This window comes from Gopherus flavomarginatus, chromosome 6 (assembly GCF_025201925.1).
Source record: "Gopherus flavomarginatus isolate rGopFla2 chromosome 6, rGopFla2.mat.asm, whole genome shotgun sequence".
Taxonomy (NCBI): Eukaryota; Metazoa; Chordata; order Testudines; family Testudinidae; genus Gopherus; species Gopherus flavomarginatus.
Window position 1 is genome coordinate 116,449,301 of NC_066622.1, and position 20,181 is coordinate 116,469,481.

Here is a 20,181-nt window from a genome sequence, read left to right on the forward strand (position 1 = left end):
TGGTTGTAACTATGGCAACATCTTTTCTCTAGACCAAAGTTCAGTTATTTTACAACTTTGTTACCACTGCTGTTAGTTCAAAGTTTACTGGCATAATTTTTTACGAATACAAAACTAGGTTTACAATCTCTAACAGCAGGGAACAGTGTCTTCCAGCTTGGATCTCTCATTAACAAGACTAAAGAAACAAGAAAAGTATAACCTGCACTACAAGAAAACACATCTCTCTGATAAAATGCCATCCAGAAGAAAAACACTGATGTTTGCATCTGCCTTTTTTACTAGTATTTGGTCTTTCGTGATAGTCTGCCTTGTTCTTGCAAACAAAAACTGGGTCTCGAGTAATGTTAACTTTACCGAAGGAAATTCAAGTGCTATTATAACCGTCACATATGGGGTTTTTGAAGGTGTGTGTTCAAAGAAGGTGATTGGTGGCCTTGAAACGCCAGCAAAAGATTTCCAAGGTAATTACTATAGTGAATATAAATGGATACTGTTATGTTGTCTTACCTTGATACATTTCATTTCAGCAGATTCTGTGAAGAGCAGTTCATGTCTTTTATTTGTTTATACTGTTTATACATATAATATTTTTATTGAAGACAAGAGTATTTACATACTAACATTATGGGATTTAGGAGCGTTGTAAAAACAAGCTGCTATTATATGCTGTACTATTGTACAGCATATAATAGCAGCAATATATTTGCAAACAGAAAGCCGTTCACATTATCCAGGATCTTGTTAGTTCATAGCTTTGTCTGTGGGAAGTATCACGGTAAAAGGGAAACAGATGTATTAAAAACAGCAAGTCTAAGTTTGCAAAAGCTTTTAGTCAATAGCAGAAAAGTAGTTACTGCTCATTTTATTATAAATTATTTCAAACCTAAAAGATAATACAGTGTTGCTGATTAGGAATGACATATTGTCTTTGTATTTATTGTGATTTAAATAATGATTACCTATCCTAGCCTCTAAGTTTTTTCTTTTTTTCTCCTGATTATTAAGGTGAAATTCATGGTTTGCTATTTCAAAAAATTTATATAGAAAGTTTGTTACCTGCTCAACTCTCATTCACAAGATCACACCCTATGTGATTACTGACAGGGAAAAATCTAGAGCACTGGATATATACATAATAAATAGTATCGATAAATAAATACAAAAACTAAAGAGAGAAAAATGCCTGGAACAGACAATTATGTTTTACATATTGTTTTTACATAAAACACAAAATACATACAGTGTTCTGACCAAAATGCTAGGTTTAAAACAGTAATTTTATTCTAAAACATGATTGTCACAAGTTTTATGTTAAATGTTTTAAATATTTACAGCCTATCAATGCCAATATAAATATTTTAGCAAAATTTGTATAAATTGATTGTCATTTTAGTTAGGTATTGCGGGGGGAAATATTATTAATGGATAATATTCTCGTGTAGCCTTTTCTTTTAAGGCTCCTTCCTTTTAACATGTAAATAATGGAGTCAGTCCATTCAACATATAAACTAGTATTTTTAAAATCTTTTATGTTTTCATGTTACTGTAGCTATCTAATACTAGCAATTCCTTTTTGACTAACATCACACTATGGAATGTACCTGGCAATGTGAGTTTGACATAGACCTTTGATAGTGATGTTGCTCCATGAGACTACCAAAGGGTGCCTTTAAACATTCCACTTTGATAAACTATGATATGAGATTTCCAAAACAACTCAGGGAATTAGAATAAGTTGTGTTTTTCCACCCAGACACATATTAGACTTTACCACATCTAAAAATGTCCAATAGATGTAGAGCTGAACTCTACACTTATATACAAGTCTGATTTTTCTGTATCTTCAGTTCTTCATATTTATTCTCACTAGTAAATGTACCATAGGACAGGAGGAGGAGGACAGGCAAAAAGCAGAAGAGAAAGCAGAAAAAGTGAGAGGTACCAAAAAAGGAGAGAGAGAATTCAGATAGGCTTGGCAGAATTCAATTTTTATATTGTTATAATTTTGTTGGATAATTTGGATGTTTATTTTTAAGAATATTTTCAATTTTTTCCATTATGTTTTCACAGTTGTGGAAAATTATTGGGGGTGTCGGAGAATTATTTAATTACAGTAGATGTTAAAATTCAAAAAGTTAAAGCTTTATACTGTTTGAACACATATTGTCGATATCATATGTCCAAAAATACAAAGTAAATACCCTTAAATCAACCTCTAGCAAGTTCTTAACCAGTATTTTTCTTACTTTGCCTATACATATTTCAGTTATTGGTGGAAATATTTTTTCATCGGTTTGTGTATGCTTGGTGAAATTAAAGATTACTAAATTTACTGATAAAAATCTGATCCTTCCAAGTCTACATATAGACAAGAAGAGGGGGAAATGAGGAAAGAGGGAAAAACAATGAAGGATGAAGTTTTACCTAGGGGAACCATGAAGAAAGATGCTATAAATATAAGACAAATAAATATTAGAAAAAATATAGTAGAAAAAGCAAAGTGGACATAGTAAAATGGTGCAGCATAAATAAGAGTCATAAATAAGACCTCAGTTAGGTACCATTTCTGCTTAGGCTTACACACTTAACTTTATGCACTGTGAGTAGTTCTATTGACATCAGTGGAAGCACTCTGCACAAAAGGTAGGCATGTACGTAAGTGTTTGCAAGGATCAGGGCCTTACACTGGATTTTTTATACCAGTGTTACTCCATTGACTTCAAAAATGAGCTATTGTGATGTACTCATTTGAACAAGAGAAGAGAAGCAAGCCACAAAACCTATTAAAGTCAGAGAAGAATGGTTTAAAACAATTAGCAGACGAGATATATATTTTATAGATTATTTTATATATCATAGTTTTGACAAAGACCATGATGCCACAAACAAACAAAACTGACCCAGACAGGACCCCATCCTAGGTCTAGGAAATAATGATCAGGATAATTTATTTTTCACACTTAACATATTATTTTCTGAGTTTAGTAAGAAGACTCTACCCATACTCAATGCCAACACATTACCAAGACCACAACAGTATGTAACATTGACAAGAGACTTTCTATATGGTGTAACTGCACTGAAGTCACCTTTGGCTGAGTATCTATGATAACAGCATATTATCAAATTATGAGGATGGCAAAGTTATTTCAATGCAAGTTATAAGGATCACATTACAATGAAAAAAAAACAATTGAGTGTTAGTAGTAGAATATCTTAAAAATTTAATAAATGAAAATAGTGACATCGTTTGGTATCATTTGTTTAAAACAATTTCAGTTAGAACAAAGGTTTTTGGGGACAGATCAGCCTTATATTTATCTAGTTAAAATATTATTTTAATTTCAAATTTTTTTTATACAAAAGTTGTTTACATTTAACTGTATCCCTCTCACACTGACTGACGTAGGTCCTCATCCTAGCTCCATGCGGATAGACCTTTGTTGACTTCAGTGGGACTCCATGTGAGCACAGGAGTCTACCCATACAGAGCTCACTGAAGAATCAGGGCCTTAGATTGGAAGCAGTTCAGGGTATGCACCTCATCTTTGTGTTTTTACAGCAGCTAGCACAATGGAGCCTCAGTTCTGATGATGGCATTTGGATGCTATTATAAAATGAAAATCAGTCACAGAATTCTTGTATGGGTAGGGCAAGTAGGATTTGACCCTTCACTTGAGAGAGAGAGAGAGAGAGAGAGATTTGCGACCCTGTTTTGTTCTTCTCTAATTAAAGTAGAAGTGAGATTTAAAATACGACATTACTAAATGATTAGCTTACCACAATAGTTATTCATATTTATTGAAAAATAAGAATGCCTGAGATATTTAAATTTGAAAAGACCCAGAGTTTATTCTGGCCATGAAAGCTACTTTAAGTGAGATTTTTATTATATAGATGAAGATATGTTTCAAGACTAATCTAAATATAATTTTATTTCAATTAAAAATTCCCTCAAATAAATTCCTCTAGGAATAAAGTCAGTATAGAGTGCACTTGTTGTAAAGTAATTCTTAGGGTCTGTAGTGTATATTATTATTTATTTGTTAAAGTTTATTGTATACAATTCTACAAATTTTCAAACATACATACACTTCTGTGAAAGATTAACTTCATCTGTTAAAATGATTATCAAAAAAGTTAGGCCACAAAAGTCAGAACATTCCATTCCAGTACAGTGTCCTCCATCCAAGGGCCTTGAGGAGTAGTCATATCCTTAGGCTAATGGAATAGCGGATGTTGAAGAGAGTTCTTTTGCCATTTTAGCAAAGGCTGCATTCCATGCCCCCCTCCCCATCAGTGAAAAGAAAGAGGCTCTTAAAAGGCCACATTTATGTGAGAAAATAGACTTCACAGTACAAGTAATGCACCTTTCGTTGAAAAAAAAAGGTAACCTCAAGAGCAGTGATATCTTTTATTGAACTAACTTCTCTTGGTGGAAGGGATGAGTTTTTGAGCTTGAGAAAGCTCTTCTTCATGTCTGGGGAAGCTAACCAGAGTGTCTGAGCTAAATACAAGTTGGGACAGATGGTTAAGCATAAGGGTCTCCATGTGCTATAGGAAACTACTAAAATGAAGTGAGCAATTAAGGCTTAGTAAGCGGTCAAGGGTGTTACAAATTGTAATAAGCCATAAAATCATTGTCTATATTAAGTCCATAGTTTTTAGCATCTAGCAGAGTTATGAATTTCAGTTCCCAGGCTCATTTCTTGAAGGTGTTGTGCAGGTTTCCTTTGAGAATGAGGACTGAGGGTTACATATGGAGTGATCATTTTGTTCATGCATGGGTGATTTTTGTTGGTATTATTTTTCTGTTAGTTCACTTGAGAGTATAACAATTGTCTGGTTTCACCCACACCACATAGTTGTCGGTGCATTTGGTGCACTGGATGAGGTACACCATGTGTGATAGGCATGTGTAGAACCCATGGATTTTGAAAGGTGTGTTGCAGGGGGAGGGAGAAGAATACTGGTGATTATAGAAGTGGAGATATATCTGCAAGTTTTGCATGTGTTGTTCTGGCAAGATCTGGTGCCGCTTTGAGGTATATGGAGAGATTTCTTCTAATGATAAAGAGCTTGGGGAGATTGTGGTGGTGTTTGAAGACAAGAAGAGACGGTTTGGGAAAGATTTTCTTTCAAGATGTGGTCCCCATCAAGTATGGATTGTAATTGCTTGATTATATCTCATATTGGTTCCAGTGTAGGATGGCAGGTGAAGTTGTGGTGAAAGTCCATGAGGGAAGCTAGGTTGTCTGTCCAGAGGAAAAAATATCATTAATGTATCTCAGTGTAACGCTGCCCTCCTGGCTCCTCCACAAAACTCAGTCGGAGACCACTCAAAGTGTATGCACCAGTGCTCTTTTATTCTTGTGCCAGTTCTCACCACCTGCTATATACACTGTCTTCAGGCCAACACCCTGAGGGACTGCTAGCTTCCCCAGCTAGCAGGGCTCTAGAGCCACACGCTCCTCCCCTTCCTGTGTCCCCCCCCCTTGCCAGCTTTATATGGCTGGCTAGCTGATTAGGCTCACAGCCCCAACTAATCTCCTTAATTGGAGAGGGGCTAACAGGGAGCTGGCCAGCCTCTCCTGGCCAGCACCCTGTTACACTCAGGTATATAGTTGATTTCATAGTATATTTTTTCAGAAATTCTTCCTCAAGAGGATCCAGGAAGAGACATTGGCATATTGAGGAGCCATCCTACTATCCAGGGCTGTTCCTATGGTTTGGACAAAGTATGTATTGTTAAATGTGAAGTTGTTGTAGGTGAAGATGAAATGGATGAGTTTGACAATGTCTTTGCGGTGGATTTCTGAATGTTGTAAATTATCTTGTAGGTGTTTCAGGCAGGCAGTGATTCCATCATGGTGCGGGATGTTGGTATATAAGAAGGTGACATCCATGGAGGCAAGGGTGGAGTTCTGGGGGAGGTTGTTAATGTTGCAGAGTTTCTGGAGAAAGTCACTACTATCTCAAAGGAGGCTGGTTCTTTGGGTGATGAGTGGTTTGAGGATGAAGGAAGGTAACCAATGTGCAAACTAGTGCACATTGGAAAATATGATCCCAATTATGTGTACAAAACAATGAGGTCTAAATTAGTTATTACCACCCAAAAAAGAGATCTTGGAGTCATTGTGGATAGTACTCTGAAAACATCTGCTCAATGTACAGCCGTAGTCAAAAAAGCTAACAAAATGTTAGGAACCACTAGGAAGGGGGTAGATAATAAGACAAAAAAAGATTATAAAGCCACTATGTAAATCCATCGGGAATACTGAATGCAGTGCTGGTCACTCCATCTGAAAAGAGATACATTAGAAATGGACAAGTTACAGAGAAGGGTAACAAAATTGATTAAGGGTATAGAACAGCTTCCGTATGAGGAGAGATTAAAAAGACAGACTACTCAGTGTGGAAAAGATAAGACAGAGGGTGGGGAGGATATGATAGAAGTCTATGAAATCATGAATGGTGCAGAGACAGTGAATAAGGAAGTGTTATTGACCCTTTCATATAACACAAGAACCAGGGGTCACCTAATAAAATCAACAGGCAGTAGGTTTAAACAAACAAAAGGAAGTACTTCTTCACACAATGAACAGTCAACCTGTGGAACTCATTGCCAGGGGATGTTGTGAAGGCCAAAATTATAAATGGATCTAAAAAAAAGTCTTAGTAAATTCATGGAGAATAAATCTATCAATGGCTTTTAGCCAAAATGGTCAGGGTGCAACCCCATGCTCTGGGTGTCCCTAGATCTCTGACTGCCAGTTGCTGGGACTGAACAACAAGAGATGGATCACTTGAAGATTGTCCTATTCTGTTCATTCCCTTTGAAGTATCTGCCATCAGCCACTGTTGGAAGAAAGGATACTGGGCTATATGGGCATTTGGTCTGACCCTGTATGGCAATTCTTATGTTCTCGTGATTTCTAGGAGTCCTGATACTCCTTTGGTAAGAGTGGTGTAGCCAGATGTGATGGGTCTGCCTTGGTTCCCTTATCTGTGTATCTTGGGAAGCATGTAGAAGTTCCCTGGGATGGGTTCAGGAGGATGAGGTTGTAGACTTTTTCTTGGAGTTGTTTGGGGAAAGATTTGATGGTATCTTTAAATTCCTGTGTGGGATTTTCTTTGAATTCTTTATAATAGGTGGTGTCAGAGAGTTGTCAGTTGGCCTCGTTGATGTAATCACCATGATTAAGGACTGCAGTGGCTCCCCCTTTTCCTGATGGTTTGAGCACTATCTGGTTGGTTGGATTTTGGGGACTGTAGAGAGATTCTGGTGGATGAAATATTTGTTGGCAGTTTCACTGTTGATTTTTTTTCCTGAAGCAATTGGGGTAATGAGTCATTGTGTGGTTTTGTCCACTGGGAGGTATCCAGTCAGACAATTCTTTTTTCTTATGACTGTAATTGGAGATGTGGTTCATGTCACCTCTGTTGTGAAAGAATTCCTTGAGGCAGAGTCGGCAGAAGAATTCTTCTAGTTCTCCATATGCTCAAATTCTGTGGTGGGGCAGAATTTCAGTCCCTTGGAGAACACAGATACTTCACTTTCGATAGGTTGATGATCTTGGGTGTCATGTAGTGTCCATATGCTGGCCCTGGTGTCATGGTTTTCCTAGAGGTAGTAGTCTGCTGGTTGAGGGGTTGTAGTTGCTTCCACTTTTTGTCTGTGTGTTGAATGACAGTCATCAGGGGTTTTATTTGATAGCTTTGGATTTCCTCCATGATCTCCAGGTAGGTTTACTGATTTTTTTCCTTCTAGGGTGTGGGAGCATGCAATGATTGCTTGTTTGAGATGGCACCCTTGGGGCGTATATAAGGTGCAGGAGATGGCTCCTCAGTTTTTCTAAGGTCCTTTTGCAAAGCAGGTCAGCATACTTGGGGAAACAGATCTTGTTCAGCTTGACTTCCTTCTTCTTCATATTGTGAAGATTTTATTTTAAATGGCAGAATTTGATATCTTCCATAGTTGTTTGCATAGTTGTGTTGAATTTCCAGCAACCGTTTAAAATCTTTCCAAGCAAAGATTCCAACAACTTCAATGTGTCATTCATTTTATTACGTGTGTCTTTATATTATGAGACTAGCAATTTGCTTCACAGCAATTTAAAAACTAGAAGGATTTTAAAATGCACAAACTATTTGTCGTCATTTAGCTACCAGGTAAAAGTGGAAATATGTCTAGCTTCAGAATCCTGAAAGATTGTATTTTTTCAGTGTATAAAAAGGATGGTAATACAAATGTACACAAAGAAAATGTGAAGGGAGAGGTATGCTTTTTCTTTGAAAAGTTTTATAAAACATCTGTTAGGAAGGGTTATGAACATACTTTTAAATATACAGCACATCCTCTCACTAATAGCAAGCATCTTGTGCACTATGGATATCTATGACATATTCTGCGCTGGTTTCTCTTGTGGAACTCCCATTGATCTCCATGCATGGCATGTGTGAGGAATGGAATGGGAAACATGCTATAAAGATCTGCAACGTGAATTAGAAAGGAGAATTTTGCCCTTGTAAGACTGTTCTTGGGATCTAAGGAATTTGCTGGCAACAGCACTGTGATTGTTTTTAAAAAGTTAGTTAATTAGTAGCCTTACAAACAGACTAACAAAGACCTTTACAATGACAAACCTCGCAATTTATTTATTTACTCACTGAAAGATATATTGGATTTTCTGTTTTACATTTTGGCAGTTAACAGTACAGAACACAAAAAACTTGACCAAGGTAACAGCAGCCTACTAACAAGCTGCTAATGATTTATATTGGGTAATTCAAGTACTTTATACTTTCATGAGCTGGCAGAATGATCTGGCAAAAATTCAGAAGCTGTTAGTCACCTCAGAACATTTGTGTATCTACCAAAGTATAAGCAGAGTTTGTGTTTTGATTATTTACCTATGGTGGGGACACCGGAACAGTTCTGTTCAGCTAATACTAGGTGGGAAGTGTTTTGTCAGTGGCTTGGCTTGTTTTCAATCTGAAAGCAAACTTGGGCCATTTTTAGGGCCATTTATTTTGTGAAGAAGTTGCAGGGTGGGGCATACATACCTGCCAGCCTTGAACTAACTTTACTAAGAAACAGGAAGTGACATAATTGGAGGAACTTTTATTATTTTTCCAATATCCTACAAAAACTCTTGACAAGCACTTGAAAAGTAGTGTTGCTAGAATTGACTTAACTGATCATCAATTTTCATGCAGACAGATGTTCTGTGATGCCTCATGGGGATGTATCACATTGGGTTAGATTATATTGTACTGTACTTTTTAAAAAGTTATAATATATAATATACATTTTTAAATGAATGTAGAACTTGTGAAAGGTGTCAAACTGATAGCACTGGAGATTGAAGACACCAAGGGCAGTAGCCTAAACTTGTTCCTTCTGAAGTCAATGAGAGTTTGAGCATTTAATGGGGTCTTAGAGCCAATACAGTCTTAATATAGTCCAAAACTTGACCTATCCTGTGGTAACAATAAAATAAGCAAATAGATGTAGGAAAGGCCAGGTAGGGTTGTGGGGGCAAATATCCATGGCCTTCGTGTGTGGAGTGTTTTGCACTGTAAATGCACAGAGGGTTTCATTTAAATGTAGAGTCATACTGATTATTTTCAATAAAATCTGCTTTTGCAGATTACTTTTGCTGGTTCCAGCTGTGAAGTACGGGATTTTATTCTGGCCTCCAACAAAATATTACAAACACTAGAAAGACAACTTATAACATATTACCTAAAAACCTTTTTTAAAAAAAAAAATCCTATGCTGGATGGGACATGCTAATTAGTGTGTGTAAATACACTGCACCAGTATGCAGATATATTGTATCTGCTAACTTGGGATTGCAGTTTGCCTGAATAAGATCAATTGCTCGTGGTCAGGGAGTAGAGTGGTCCAGACATACAAAAAGACTCTCTCATGATTAGTTAAACTTGAGCGAACAGGTTAAAGTAAGGTTGGCAGAGAAGAATGGACTGATCTTATCTGATGCAGACCCAGACTTGTTTTGTGAAATAGACAAATATTAGTAATAAAGCTATATGCATAATGAGGTCATAATAAAGCTGAGGTAGCACTTGCTTCACTTCAGCTTTGTGAAATGTCCACCTCCTGAGTCTTTTCCTATTTATTTCAAGCAGAATTACTTACATTTGTATACAGTTTACATAATAGGATCTCATCTGCTGTTACATAGAACAAAGTTTCCAAAAATTGACTTATGGTATCAAGTACCCTCAGATCCCGAGAGTAACATGTAAAACAGGAGACAGCAGTTTCCTTTCCTGTTTATTTTCAATAATCTATTTTAAAAGAAACATAGTGGAGGCCTGATTACTGTTATGATTTCTCTAGTTATAGACAGTAAACTCAATACTTTACAATAATGTGTTGTATCCCAAGAAGGGGTAGAAATGAGTTTTTTCTGTGCATGCTAATTGGCACAGTTCCTGTTTGAATGATTGTTCTAATGTGGCTCTAGTTTTGTTGTTATACTAATTATGTGTAAAGGCACCTAGAGCCTTGTATAAGTGTCTTTTTAATATTATTTAAATCAAAATAAGTAAATAAATAAAATATTCAGGTACAATGTTACCCTATTCTCAATATAGACCTACTGTGACTGCACCTGGAATAATGTGTTCAGATCTAAGCATCTTATTACCAGAACGATATTGACAAATTAGAAGCATTTTATGGAAGGGAGAAAAATAATAGACACAGCAATCTACACATATAAAGTAATAACGAAGGCCCAGATCCTCAAATGTATCAAGGCCCAACTGCCCAAGCTCAAAGCCCAACTGTGCCCCAGGTTTCCATTCACAAACAGATCTTTGGGACTTAGGTGGCTATAAGTATATGCTCACAATCAGTTTTGTATTTTGAGCAAAACTTGACTTTTATTAATAGCAAGTACTGGATCTGGTATTAACACTGAGCTATCATATTTCAGTGACAGCGAAGCTGGAAAAGGCAGAAATGAAAAGTTTGAACGTTGTGATTATCTTGCTCCTGGTTCTCAGTTTGCTTAGCTCTCTTATGAGTTGTGGATTTACATGCTGCAACACCATAACTAATCCCTACCAGACATTTTTGGGACCCATTGGAGTCTATACATGGAATTCCCTGAGTGGTAAGTATGTAATGCATGCTATTCTATTTAGGTAGCTAGATAAAGAAATTATATAGTACATGCAGAGAGAGTGCCTGATTGTCATGTACACTAAGGCCCATTAACACCACTCTGGCAAAGCAAAGAGGGGTGTGTGTGTAAGTGAGAGAGAGAATGTGTGTGCATGCATCCATTATAGGACTTGATTCTCATTTACACATGCATGCATATACACCAACCCATTTCTAAATGATTATATACATAGAACAAATATATATAAAGGGTAGACTTCTAATCTCTAGCAAGGGCTATGGCACTTATCAGGAGTGACAGCAAGTCAGCATTATCTTCTCACTATTAAGATGTAAGGACTGCATGTCTATGAATTTAATGGTTATGGAAGGACTATGAAAATATCACAGACCAGCAACATTTGAAAGAATTTTATTTTATTCACGTTTTATGCCATTCCTGTGACCATGGAATCTGAGCACCTTGTTCCTTCAGACAGCAATTAAATTGTAATGATTATTTTAAATAAATCCATCATTCAGTAAGTTCCTGGGTGCATTGATTGCAATAATAAAAATGAAAAAACAGAGGTAGCCACTTACAACATAATTTAATGCAATTAAATGCATGCACACCACAGCAGAGGTCTGAAGCTGACCCTTCTCGAACTACTGAAATCAAGGCAGACATGCAGGAAAATGCAGATATTGGAAGTGACTAAGGACTAAATTTGTGAAGGTATTTGGGCACCTATGTGCTTTTGGAAATCCCACTAGGTACCTATCTACATCTTTGTGCACCTAGATACCTTTTAAAAATCTGGACCCTTGTGTCCAGTTCAGTGTGTGCTGAGTGTCGTTAATTTCACTCATGTCTGAGAAAAGTCATAACTCAAACATATAAGTGAAATAGCTAAATGTGACAGGAAGTATCAGACTTGCTGTGGGCCTTATGGTCCTAATACACCCTGTCTCAAGAAATGGGAAGCTGTGAGGAGAAGAGCAACAAAAATGGGTCCTCCAAACTTGCCTAGGGGATCATTAAGAAACCACAGAGACCTGGTCCTTGAATGGCTAGAGGGGGTAGCAACAGCTAGTTAGGGCCCTGCTGGTTCAGATACAAAGAAGCTGCCTGGCCTTAGCAGTTTAGCTGGGACCAACGGAGTGAAGAAGGGTGCCCCTCGCTGGCCAAAAGAGTCTGACATTCAGACAGTGCTTATGGGTCGCTGAGCTTATACAGCTGGGATTGCAGAGAGAAAAGGACCTGAGGAAGTTAGCCCTGAGATACGGCTGGAGATATAAGGGCCCAGTAGGAAGAGGCTCAGGGAAATAGCAGCAAAGGATTGAAGTAACCAGTACATGACTGCTGTGTATATGGTGCCTGGGTTGGGACTTGGAGTAGTGGGTGGGTTGGATTCCCCTACCAGCCAGAAGTAAAGTGGTGTAACCTTAAGAAGGGGACAGGGCTTATTTACAAGTCTGAACAGAGGGCTGAATTTAAAAGGGCTCAGAGCTGGGGCTGAAGACCCTAGTGATGGCAGAGAGATTATTTATTAGACTCTTTAACACTTTGGAATGGGTTCATTTGTACTTCGTGACTTGGCTGGAGTGCCAAGCCATTGAAGATCCAACAAGGTTGGCTGGCAGCCTGCAAAGGCATCCGGGGCAAGAAAAGGACCAGTTGGAGGCACTCCAGAGGTGACTGCCCCTGTACACTAAAATTTAAAATCAAAAGAATGAAATGGGGAACTTAAGATGGTGGAAATGTTGTGGTAAAACATGTTTCCTTCACTATGAGAAAAATGCTTTCACAAATCAAAATAAACTAAAACTATATAAAATATTTCCTAAGCTGAAAAATAAGCAGAGACAGGGCTGGCTCCAGGGGTTTTGCCGCCCCAAGCAGCAAAAAAAAAAAAAAAGAACAAAAAGCCACGATCGCGCTCTGCGGCAATTCAGCGGGAGGGTCTTCGCTCCGAGCGGGAGTGAGGGACCCACCACCGAATATTTGAAAGCGCCGCCCCGCTCTGGAGTGGTTGCCCAAAGCACCTGCTTGATAAGCTGGTGCCTGGAGTCGGCCCTGAGCAGAGACTCCATGAGATGGTAGACATCTGAACTCAAAGAATCCCTAGAGGCATAACCCTTCATTCACCTGTTAGGGTTGCCTCTGACTTCCTTAAATGTACATTGGTACTCTTCTGATCTTGCAGCTGTAATACGAGTGAGTGTGTAGGTTAATAGGGTTCTGCTTCCCCTAAAAGTAGATTCTGGACTTGGCGAATTTCTTGAAAAAAATATCTGTTTATAGAGTATCTTCCATTAGGCAGCTCATCCTTCAAAATAATTTCATGTCATTTTGGATGCCTCTGTTCTTGGTTTACCTCCAGATAGCCTTTTGAACCAGTGTAGGCTGGAATGGAATATTTCAAAAGCACTACAGATTTGGGGCCAAATCCTCAATTGGTGTTAGACAGCATAACTCCATTGAAGTCAATGGAGTGCCACTAATTTAAATTTGCTGAGGATCTGACATTTTAAATGTAGTCATATTCAGGAAAGAACATAATATGAAGGTTCCTTGAAGGTTCTTAATTTTCATATTAATTACCCCAAGTTCCAAAAACCCACTCTCAGGAAAAAAATAAAAAAACACAACCTATCTTAAGGGAGCTTCAGCCCATTGTTTATGCACATGCGAGCATGTAGGGCCAGCCAGAGCAAGTTTAGCAAGGTCAGAGGAGATAGAAATGCAGAAGTAGTAATTAGGAAAGTGCTCATTTTCAGGGACAAAATGTTATATTTTATATTTATGTTATAAGGTCGTAGTGCAGTTTTAAACTAAGGGCTGGAGGAAAGCTGACAGGTGCGGAGAAGCACATGGTTCGGACATCCTTAGGGGAAGATCTATTAATAGAGAATCTCTATGTCCTAGTGAGGAGGAGAGGATGGAAAATGATAAAATACAGGCAACGTCTGGTCAGAAACAGTCAAATAAAGAGTCCCATTCAGTTACATTGTATTATGGCAGACAGCTTAAAGGAGACAAGCTTTTAACGTGCTCATATACCAATGCTAGAAGTCTAAATAATAAAATGGATGAACTAGAATGCCTCGTATTAAATGAGGATATTGATATAATAGGCATCACAGAAACTTGGTGGAATGAGGATAATCAATGGGATACAGTAATACCAGGATACAAAATATATCAGAAGGACAGAACAGGTCATGCTGGTGGGGGAGTGGCATTATATGCGAAAGAAAGCATAGAATCAAATGAAGTAAAAATTGTATATGAATCAAACTATACCATAGAATCTTTATGGATAGAAATTCCATGCTCTAATAAGAAGAATATAGTGGTAAGGATATGTTACCAACCACCTGACCAGGATGGCGATAGTGACTGTGAAATACTCAGGGAGATTAGAGAGGCTATTAAAATAAAAACCTCAATAATAAAAATAATGGGGGATTTCAATTATCCCCATATTGAGTGGGTACATGTCACCTCAAGACGGGATGCAGAGATAAAGTTTCTTGACACCTTAAATGCCTGCTTCTTGGAGCAGCTGGTCCTGGAACTCACCAGAGGAGATCTAGTCCTAAGTGGAGCACAGGATCTGGTCCAAGAGATGAATATAGCTGGACTGCTTGGTAATAATGACCAGAATATAATTAAATTTAATATTCCTGTGGCAGGAAAACATCACAGCGGCCAAATACTGTAGCATTTAATGTCAGAAATGGGAACTACACAAAAATGAGAAGGTTAGTTAAACAGAAATTAAAAGGTACAGTGCGAAAAGTGAAATCTCTGCAAGCTGCATGGAAAATTTTTAAGAACACCATAATAGAGGCTCAACTTAAACGTATAGCCCAAATTAAAAAAAACATAGTAAGAGAACCAAAAAAGAGCCACTCTGGCTAAACAACAAAGTAGAAGAAGCAGGGAGAGGCAAAAAGGCATCCTTTAAAAAGTGGAAGTTAAATCCTAGTGAGGAAAATAGAAAGGAGCATACACACTGGCAAATGAAGTGTAAAAATACAATTAGGAAGGCTAAAAAAGAATTTGAGGAACAGTTAGCCAAAGACTCAAAAAGTAATAGCAAAATTTTTTTAAGTACATCAGAAACAGGAAGCCTGCTAATTAACCAGTGAGGCCACTGGATGATCGAATTGCTATAGGAGCACTCAGGTACGATAAGGCCATTACGGCAAAACTAACTGAATTTTTTGCATCAGTCTTCACGGCTGAGGATGTGAGGGAGATTCCCAAAGCTGAGCCATTCCTTTTAGGTGGCAGATCTGAGAAACTGTCCCAGACTGAGGTGTCATTAGAGGAAGTTTTGGAACAAACTGATAAATTAAACAGCAATAAGTCACCAGGACCAGATAGTATTCACCCAAGAGTTCTGAAGGAACTCAAATGTGAAATTGCGGAACTACTAACTGTAGTCTGTAACCTATCATTTAAATCAGCTTCTGTACCAGATGACTTGAGGATAGCTAATGTGATGCCAATTTTTAAAAAGGGCCAGAGGTGATTCTGGCATTTACAGGCCTGTAAGCCTGACTTCAGTACTGGGCAAACTGGTTGAAACTATAATAAAGAACAATATTGTCAGACATATAGATGAACATAATTTGTGGAGGAAGTGTCAATGTGGTTTTAGTAAAGGGAAATTATGCCTTGCCAATCTACTAGAATTCTTTGAGGGAGTCAATAAGCATGTGGACAAGGGGGATCCAGTGGATATGTGTACTTAGATTTTCAGAAAGCTTTTGACAAAGTCCCTCACCAAAGTAAACTGCCATGGGATAAGAGGGAAGGTCATCTCATGGATTGGTAACTGGTTAAAAGATAGAAAACAAAGGGTAGGTATAAATGGTCAGTTTTCAGAATGGAGAGCGATAAATAGTGGTGTCCCCCGGGGGTCTGTTCTGGGACCAATCCTATTAAACATATTCATAAATGATCTGGAAAAAGGGATAAACAGTAAGGTGGCAAAATTTGCAGAGGATACAAAAATACTAAAGATAGTTAAGACCCAGGCAGTCTGCAAAGAGCTACAAAAGGATCTCTCAAAACTGAGTGACTGCGCAACAAAATGGCAGATGAATCTTAATGTTGATAAATGCAAAGTAATGCACATTGGAAAGCATAATCCCAACTATACATATAACATGATGGGATCTAAATTAGCTGTTACCACTCAAGAAAGAGATCTTGGAGTCATTGTGGATAGTTCTCTGAAAACATCCACTCAATGTGCAGCGGCAGTCAAAAAAGCAAACAGAATGCTGGGAATAATTAAGAAAGGGATAGATAATAGGACAGAAAATATCATGTTGCCTCTATATAAATCCATAGTACACCCACATCTTGAATACTGTGTGCAGATGTGGTTGCCCCATCTCAAAAAAGATATATTGGAATTGGAAAAGGTTCTGAAAAGGGCAACAAAAATTATTAGGGGTATGGAATGGCTTCTGTATGAGGAGAGATTAATCAGACTGGAACTTTTCATCTTGGAAAAGAGATGGCTAAGGGGAGATATGAGTTCTATAAAATCATGACTGGTGTAGAGAAAGTAGATAAGGAAGTGTTGTTTACTACTTCTCATAAAACATAAACCAGGGGTCACCAAATGAAATTAATAGGCAGCAGGTTTAAAACAAATAAAAGGAAGTATTTCTTCACACAACGCACAGTCAACCTGTGGAACTCCTTGCCAGAGGATGATGCGAAAGCCAAGACCATAAGAGGGTTCAAAAAAGAACTAGATAAATTCATGGAGGATAGGTCCATCAATGGCTATTTGCCAGAAGCTGGGAATGAGTGACAGGGGATGGATCACTTGATGATTCGCTGTTCTGTTCATTCCCTCTGGGGCACCTGGTACTAGCCACTGTCAGAAGACAGGACAGTGGGTTAGATGGACCTTTGGTCTGACCTAGTAGGGCCATTCTTATGTTTTTATATACTGCAATTGACAGTTCAGCTTTGGTAAGATCTCTATTATGTATAACATGCAAATACCTATTGGTGTCAATAGGATTCCTGTATATGGGTCAAGTGGAGAATATACTATGCACACCTCTGCTGTGCATCCAACAGCACAACTTTCCCCTTAGATGGCTTTACTCCAACTGAAGTCAAGGGGAATCCTTCCATTGGCTTTAATAGGAGTTGAGTTGGACTCAGATGTAGGTACACAAAACATTGCACACCAGTTGTCAGCTAGGGTACAGTAAATTCTTTAAATAGCTTCCCAGAATATTTTATTTATAGGAAACTCCAGATTTTTCTTCCAATTGGTTGAAATGCCTAGAATGAAATAGATATTAGAACTGTTATATTTGCATAAGTGTACTCATATAATATCACTAATATCACAATGCTATTTGTAACATTGTATTCCTATTTTCTAGGCATCTTCGTTCTTCTAACCATGATATTGTTTACAGTGAACGTAGAGGCAAACAAACTGTCTGTAGAGTTGGCTTTAAACTGTGTGTTTTCTTCAAGTCAATATAAAAACTCCAGAAACAATTATGAATATTCATACTGGCTCATGCTTCTTATCATTCTTTTGAATGTTGCAACTATCATCATCATCATCTTCTATCACCGTGCAAGGTATTCCAAAAGAAAGGAACAAGAGAGACCCATTGAAAATGCACCAAAAGATGGTATTTTATTTTAGTGAAACCAGTTGTTTCATTTAAAGGTGATGTGGAAGAAAATGGCACATTAATGTGGCCAATCATGACTGATAATTTAAACTCCGAATGTATATTGTTGCTCACTTCAGTCGTTCATTGTGCTGTATGCCTATCTTTAGTACTGATTGAATTCATCTTCATCATTTTAGATCTGTATTGCCATATCAAATTATTTATTGATAAGGGCATCCATTAAATGAAGTTGTATAATGATCCCAACGTGCACCATTTGTCTGAGGGCCCTTTAAGAATGAGCTTTGCATAGCTCACCTTCCTGTCTCCTCCCTGGAGGAGTCCGTATGTGAAGGTAAGATACAGCACAGTAAAGACTAGGACCTCTCAATGGACAGAACACAATCCAGAATTGAGTTTTGAGGGGATCCCCACTGCACTGCTACTGGCTGAGTGGGCAACACCAAAGTGTAATGGGCAGTAGGACACAGATTTGAAAAGTGAATGCAAGGAAACATTCCATCTTCCTGCCGCTGCTCCTTCAGTCCTACCCCATTCTGCACCCAAGAAAATCCTATTGCAGCCCTTCTCTCCCCATCTATGCATCATTCAGCATAGCCAGTTTCCACCTCTTGCAGTCTGGCTTTTCTTGGCTGCAGAATGGCCCACTAGGGGCTGTTTAACTTGCAGTGAGGGCTGAATCAGCCCCAGGATCAGGGTGGCCTGAAGCAGGGGTCGGCAACCTTTCAGAAGTGGTATGCTGAGTCTTCATTTATTCACTTTAATGTAATGTTTCACCTGCCGGTAATAAATTTTAATGTTTTTTAGAAGGTCTCTCTCCAGAAGTCTATATAACTAAACTAGTGTTGTATTCTAAAATAAACAAGGTTTTCAAAATGTTTAAGAAGCTTCATTTAAAATTAAATTAAAATGTTGCTCTTATGCCACCGGCTCACTCAGCCTGCTGCTGGTCTGGGGTTCTGTTCACCTAGGCCGGCAGAGGGCTGAGCAGGGCCTGCGGCTGGGACCCCAGCTGGCAAGGGTCAGACAGCCAGAACCCCAGACTGGCAGCGGGCTGTGCAGGGCTGGCAGCCGGGACCCCAGACCAGTAGCAGGCTGTGCGGGGATGGCAGCTGGGACCCTAGACCGGCAGTGGGCAGAGCGGCTCAGCTCACTGCCGCTCAGAGGTTCCATCCACTGGCTCCTGCCAGCCAGGATCCCAGCTGCTGGACCCGCTCAGCTTGCTGCTGGTCTGGGGTTCTGGCCCTGCCCACATACAGTGGGTACCTACCTTCTCCCTGGTTCTGGCCCATTCTCTTCCTCTCCCTGCACTGAGCTGAGGGTGGGAGTGCACTGAGCACAGGGCTGGGGGTGAAGGATCTGGCCAGGAGCTAGAATGAGGGAGGGGGCTCAGGGTTGGGGCAGGAGGTTTGGGTGTGGGGCACTTACCTGAGCAGCTCAGGGCACAGTAGTGCGAGGGGTGCAGGTGGGAATGTGTGGGGGTGGGGACAGGGCCGGCTCCAGGGTTTTTGCCGCCCCAAGCAGAAAAAGAAAAAAAAGCTGCGATTGCGATTTGCACCTCTACTGCCGCTGCTTCAGTCTTCAGCCGCAATTCGGTGGCTGGTCCTTCACTCCAGAGGGACCGAGGGACTTGCCGCCGAAGAGCTGGATGTGCCACCCTTCTCCATTGGCTGCCCCAAGCACCTGCTTGCTGGGCTGGTGCCTGGAGCCAGCCCTGGGTGGGGATGTGGGGAGTGCATGGGGGCACCAGAGTCAGGGCAGAGGGCTGGGGGTATGTGAGGGGGGTGCAGGTGTCAGGGCAGCGGGGGCTGGGTATGTGTGGGGGTGTCAGAGTAAGGGCTGGGATAGTTGGGCGGGTGACGGAGTCAAGCAGAGAGCTGGGTGTGTATGAGGGAGGTACAGGGCTCAGGGCAGGGGCCTGGGGTGTGTGCAGGGCGCAGGGCTCAGGGCTGGGTGTGTGTGACCTGGGGTTATAGGGTGCTCACGGTAGGGGGTGCATGAGAAATGCTCCTATTCCATCCACACACACCCCTTCCCCAAGGCCCTGCCCCCTCTTCTTCTCTGCCTCCACTGGGAGCAGCGAGTACGCTGACTCTGCTCCTTCGACCCCCTCCCTCGCAAGGGCCATCAGCTGATTGGCAGGCAGGGAGGGAAGGACGGAGAGGCAGAGGAGGAGCAGAAACCCAGCACACTATGGGAAGAGGCAGGGGAGCCATCTGGGATCCCACCCCCCACATCCAACCCACCCTGCCCTCTGTCCCCTGACTGCCCCCACCCCTTATCCAACCCCCTCCCCCAGCCCTGGACCCCTTACCATGAGGCTCCTAGCAGCACAT

The 20,181-nt window shown here is 39.8% G+C and overlaps 1 protein-coding gene across 1 annotated transcript; it reads left to right on the forward strand.

Moving 5' to 3' along the window:
- The first annotated feature begins 235 nt into the window (after positions 1 to 235).
- CLRN3 (clarin 3) lies at positions 236 to 18,661 on the forward strand. The gene is made up of 3 exons (XM_050959749.1): positions 236 to 464; positions 10,974 to 11,153; positions 17,579 to 18,661. The coding sequence occupies exons 1-3, from the start codon at positions 236 to 238 to the stop codon at positions 17,851 to 17,853; spliced, it is 684 nt and encodes a 227-aa protein (XP_050815706.1). The 3' UTR covers positions 17,854 to 18,661.
- The last annotated feature ends 1,520 nt before the right edge of the window (positions 18,662 to 20,181 follow it).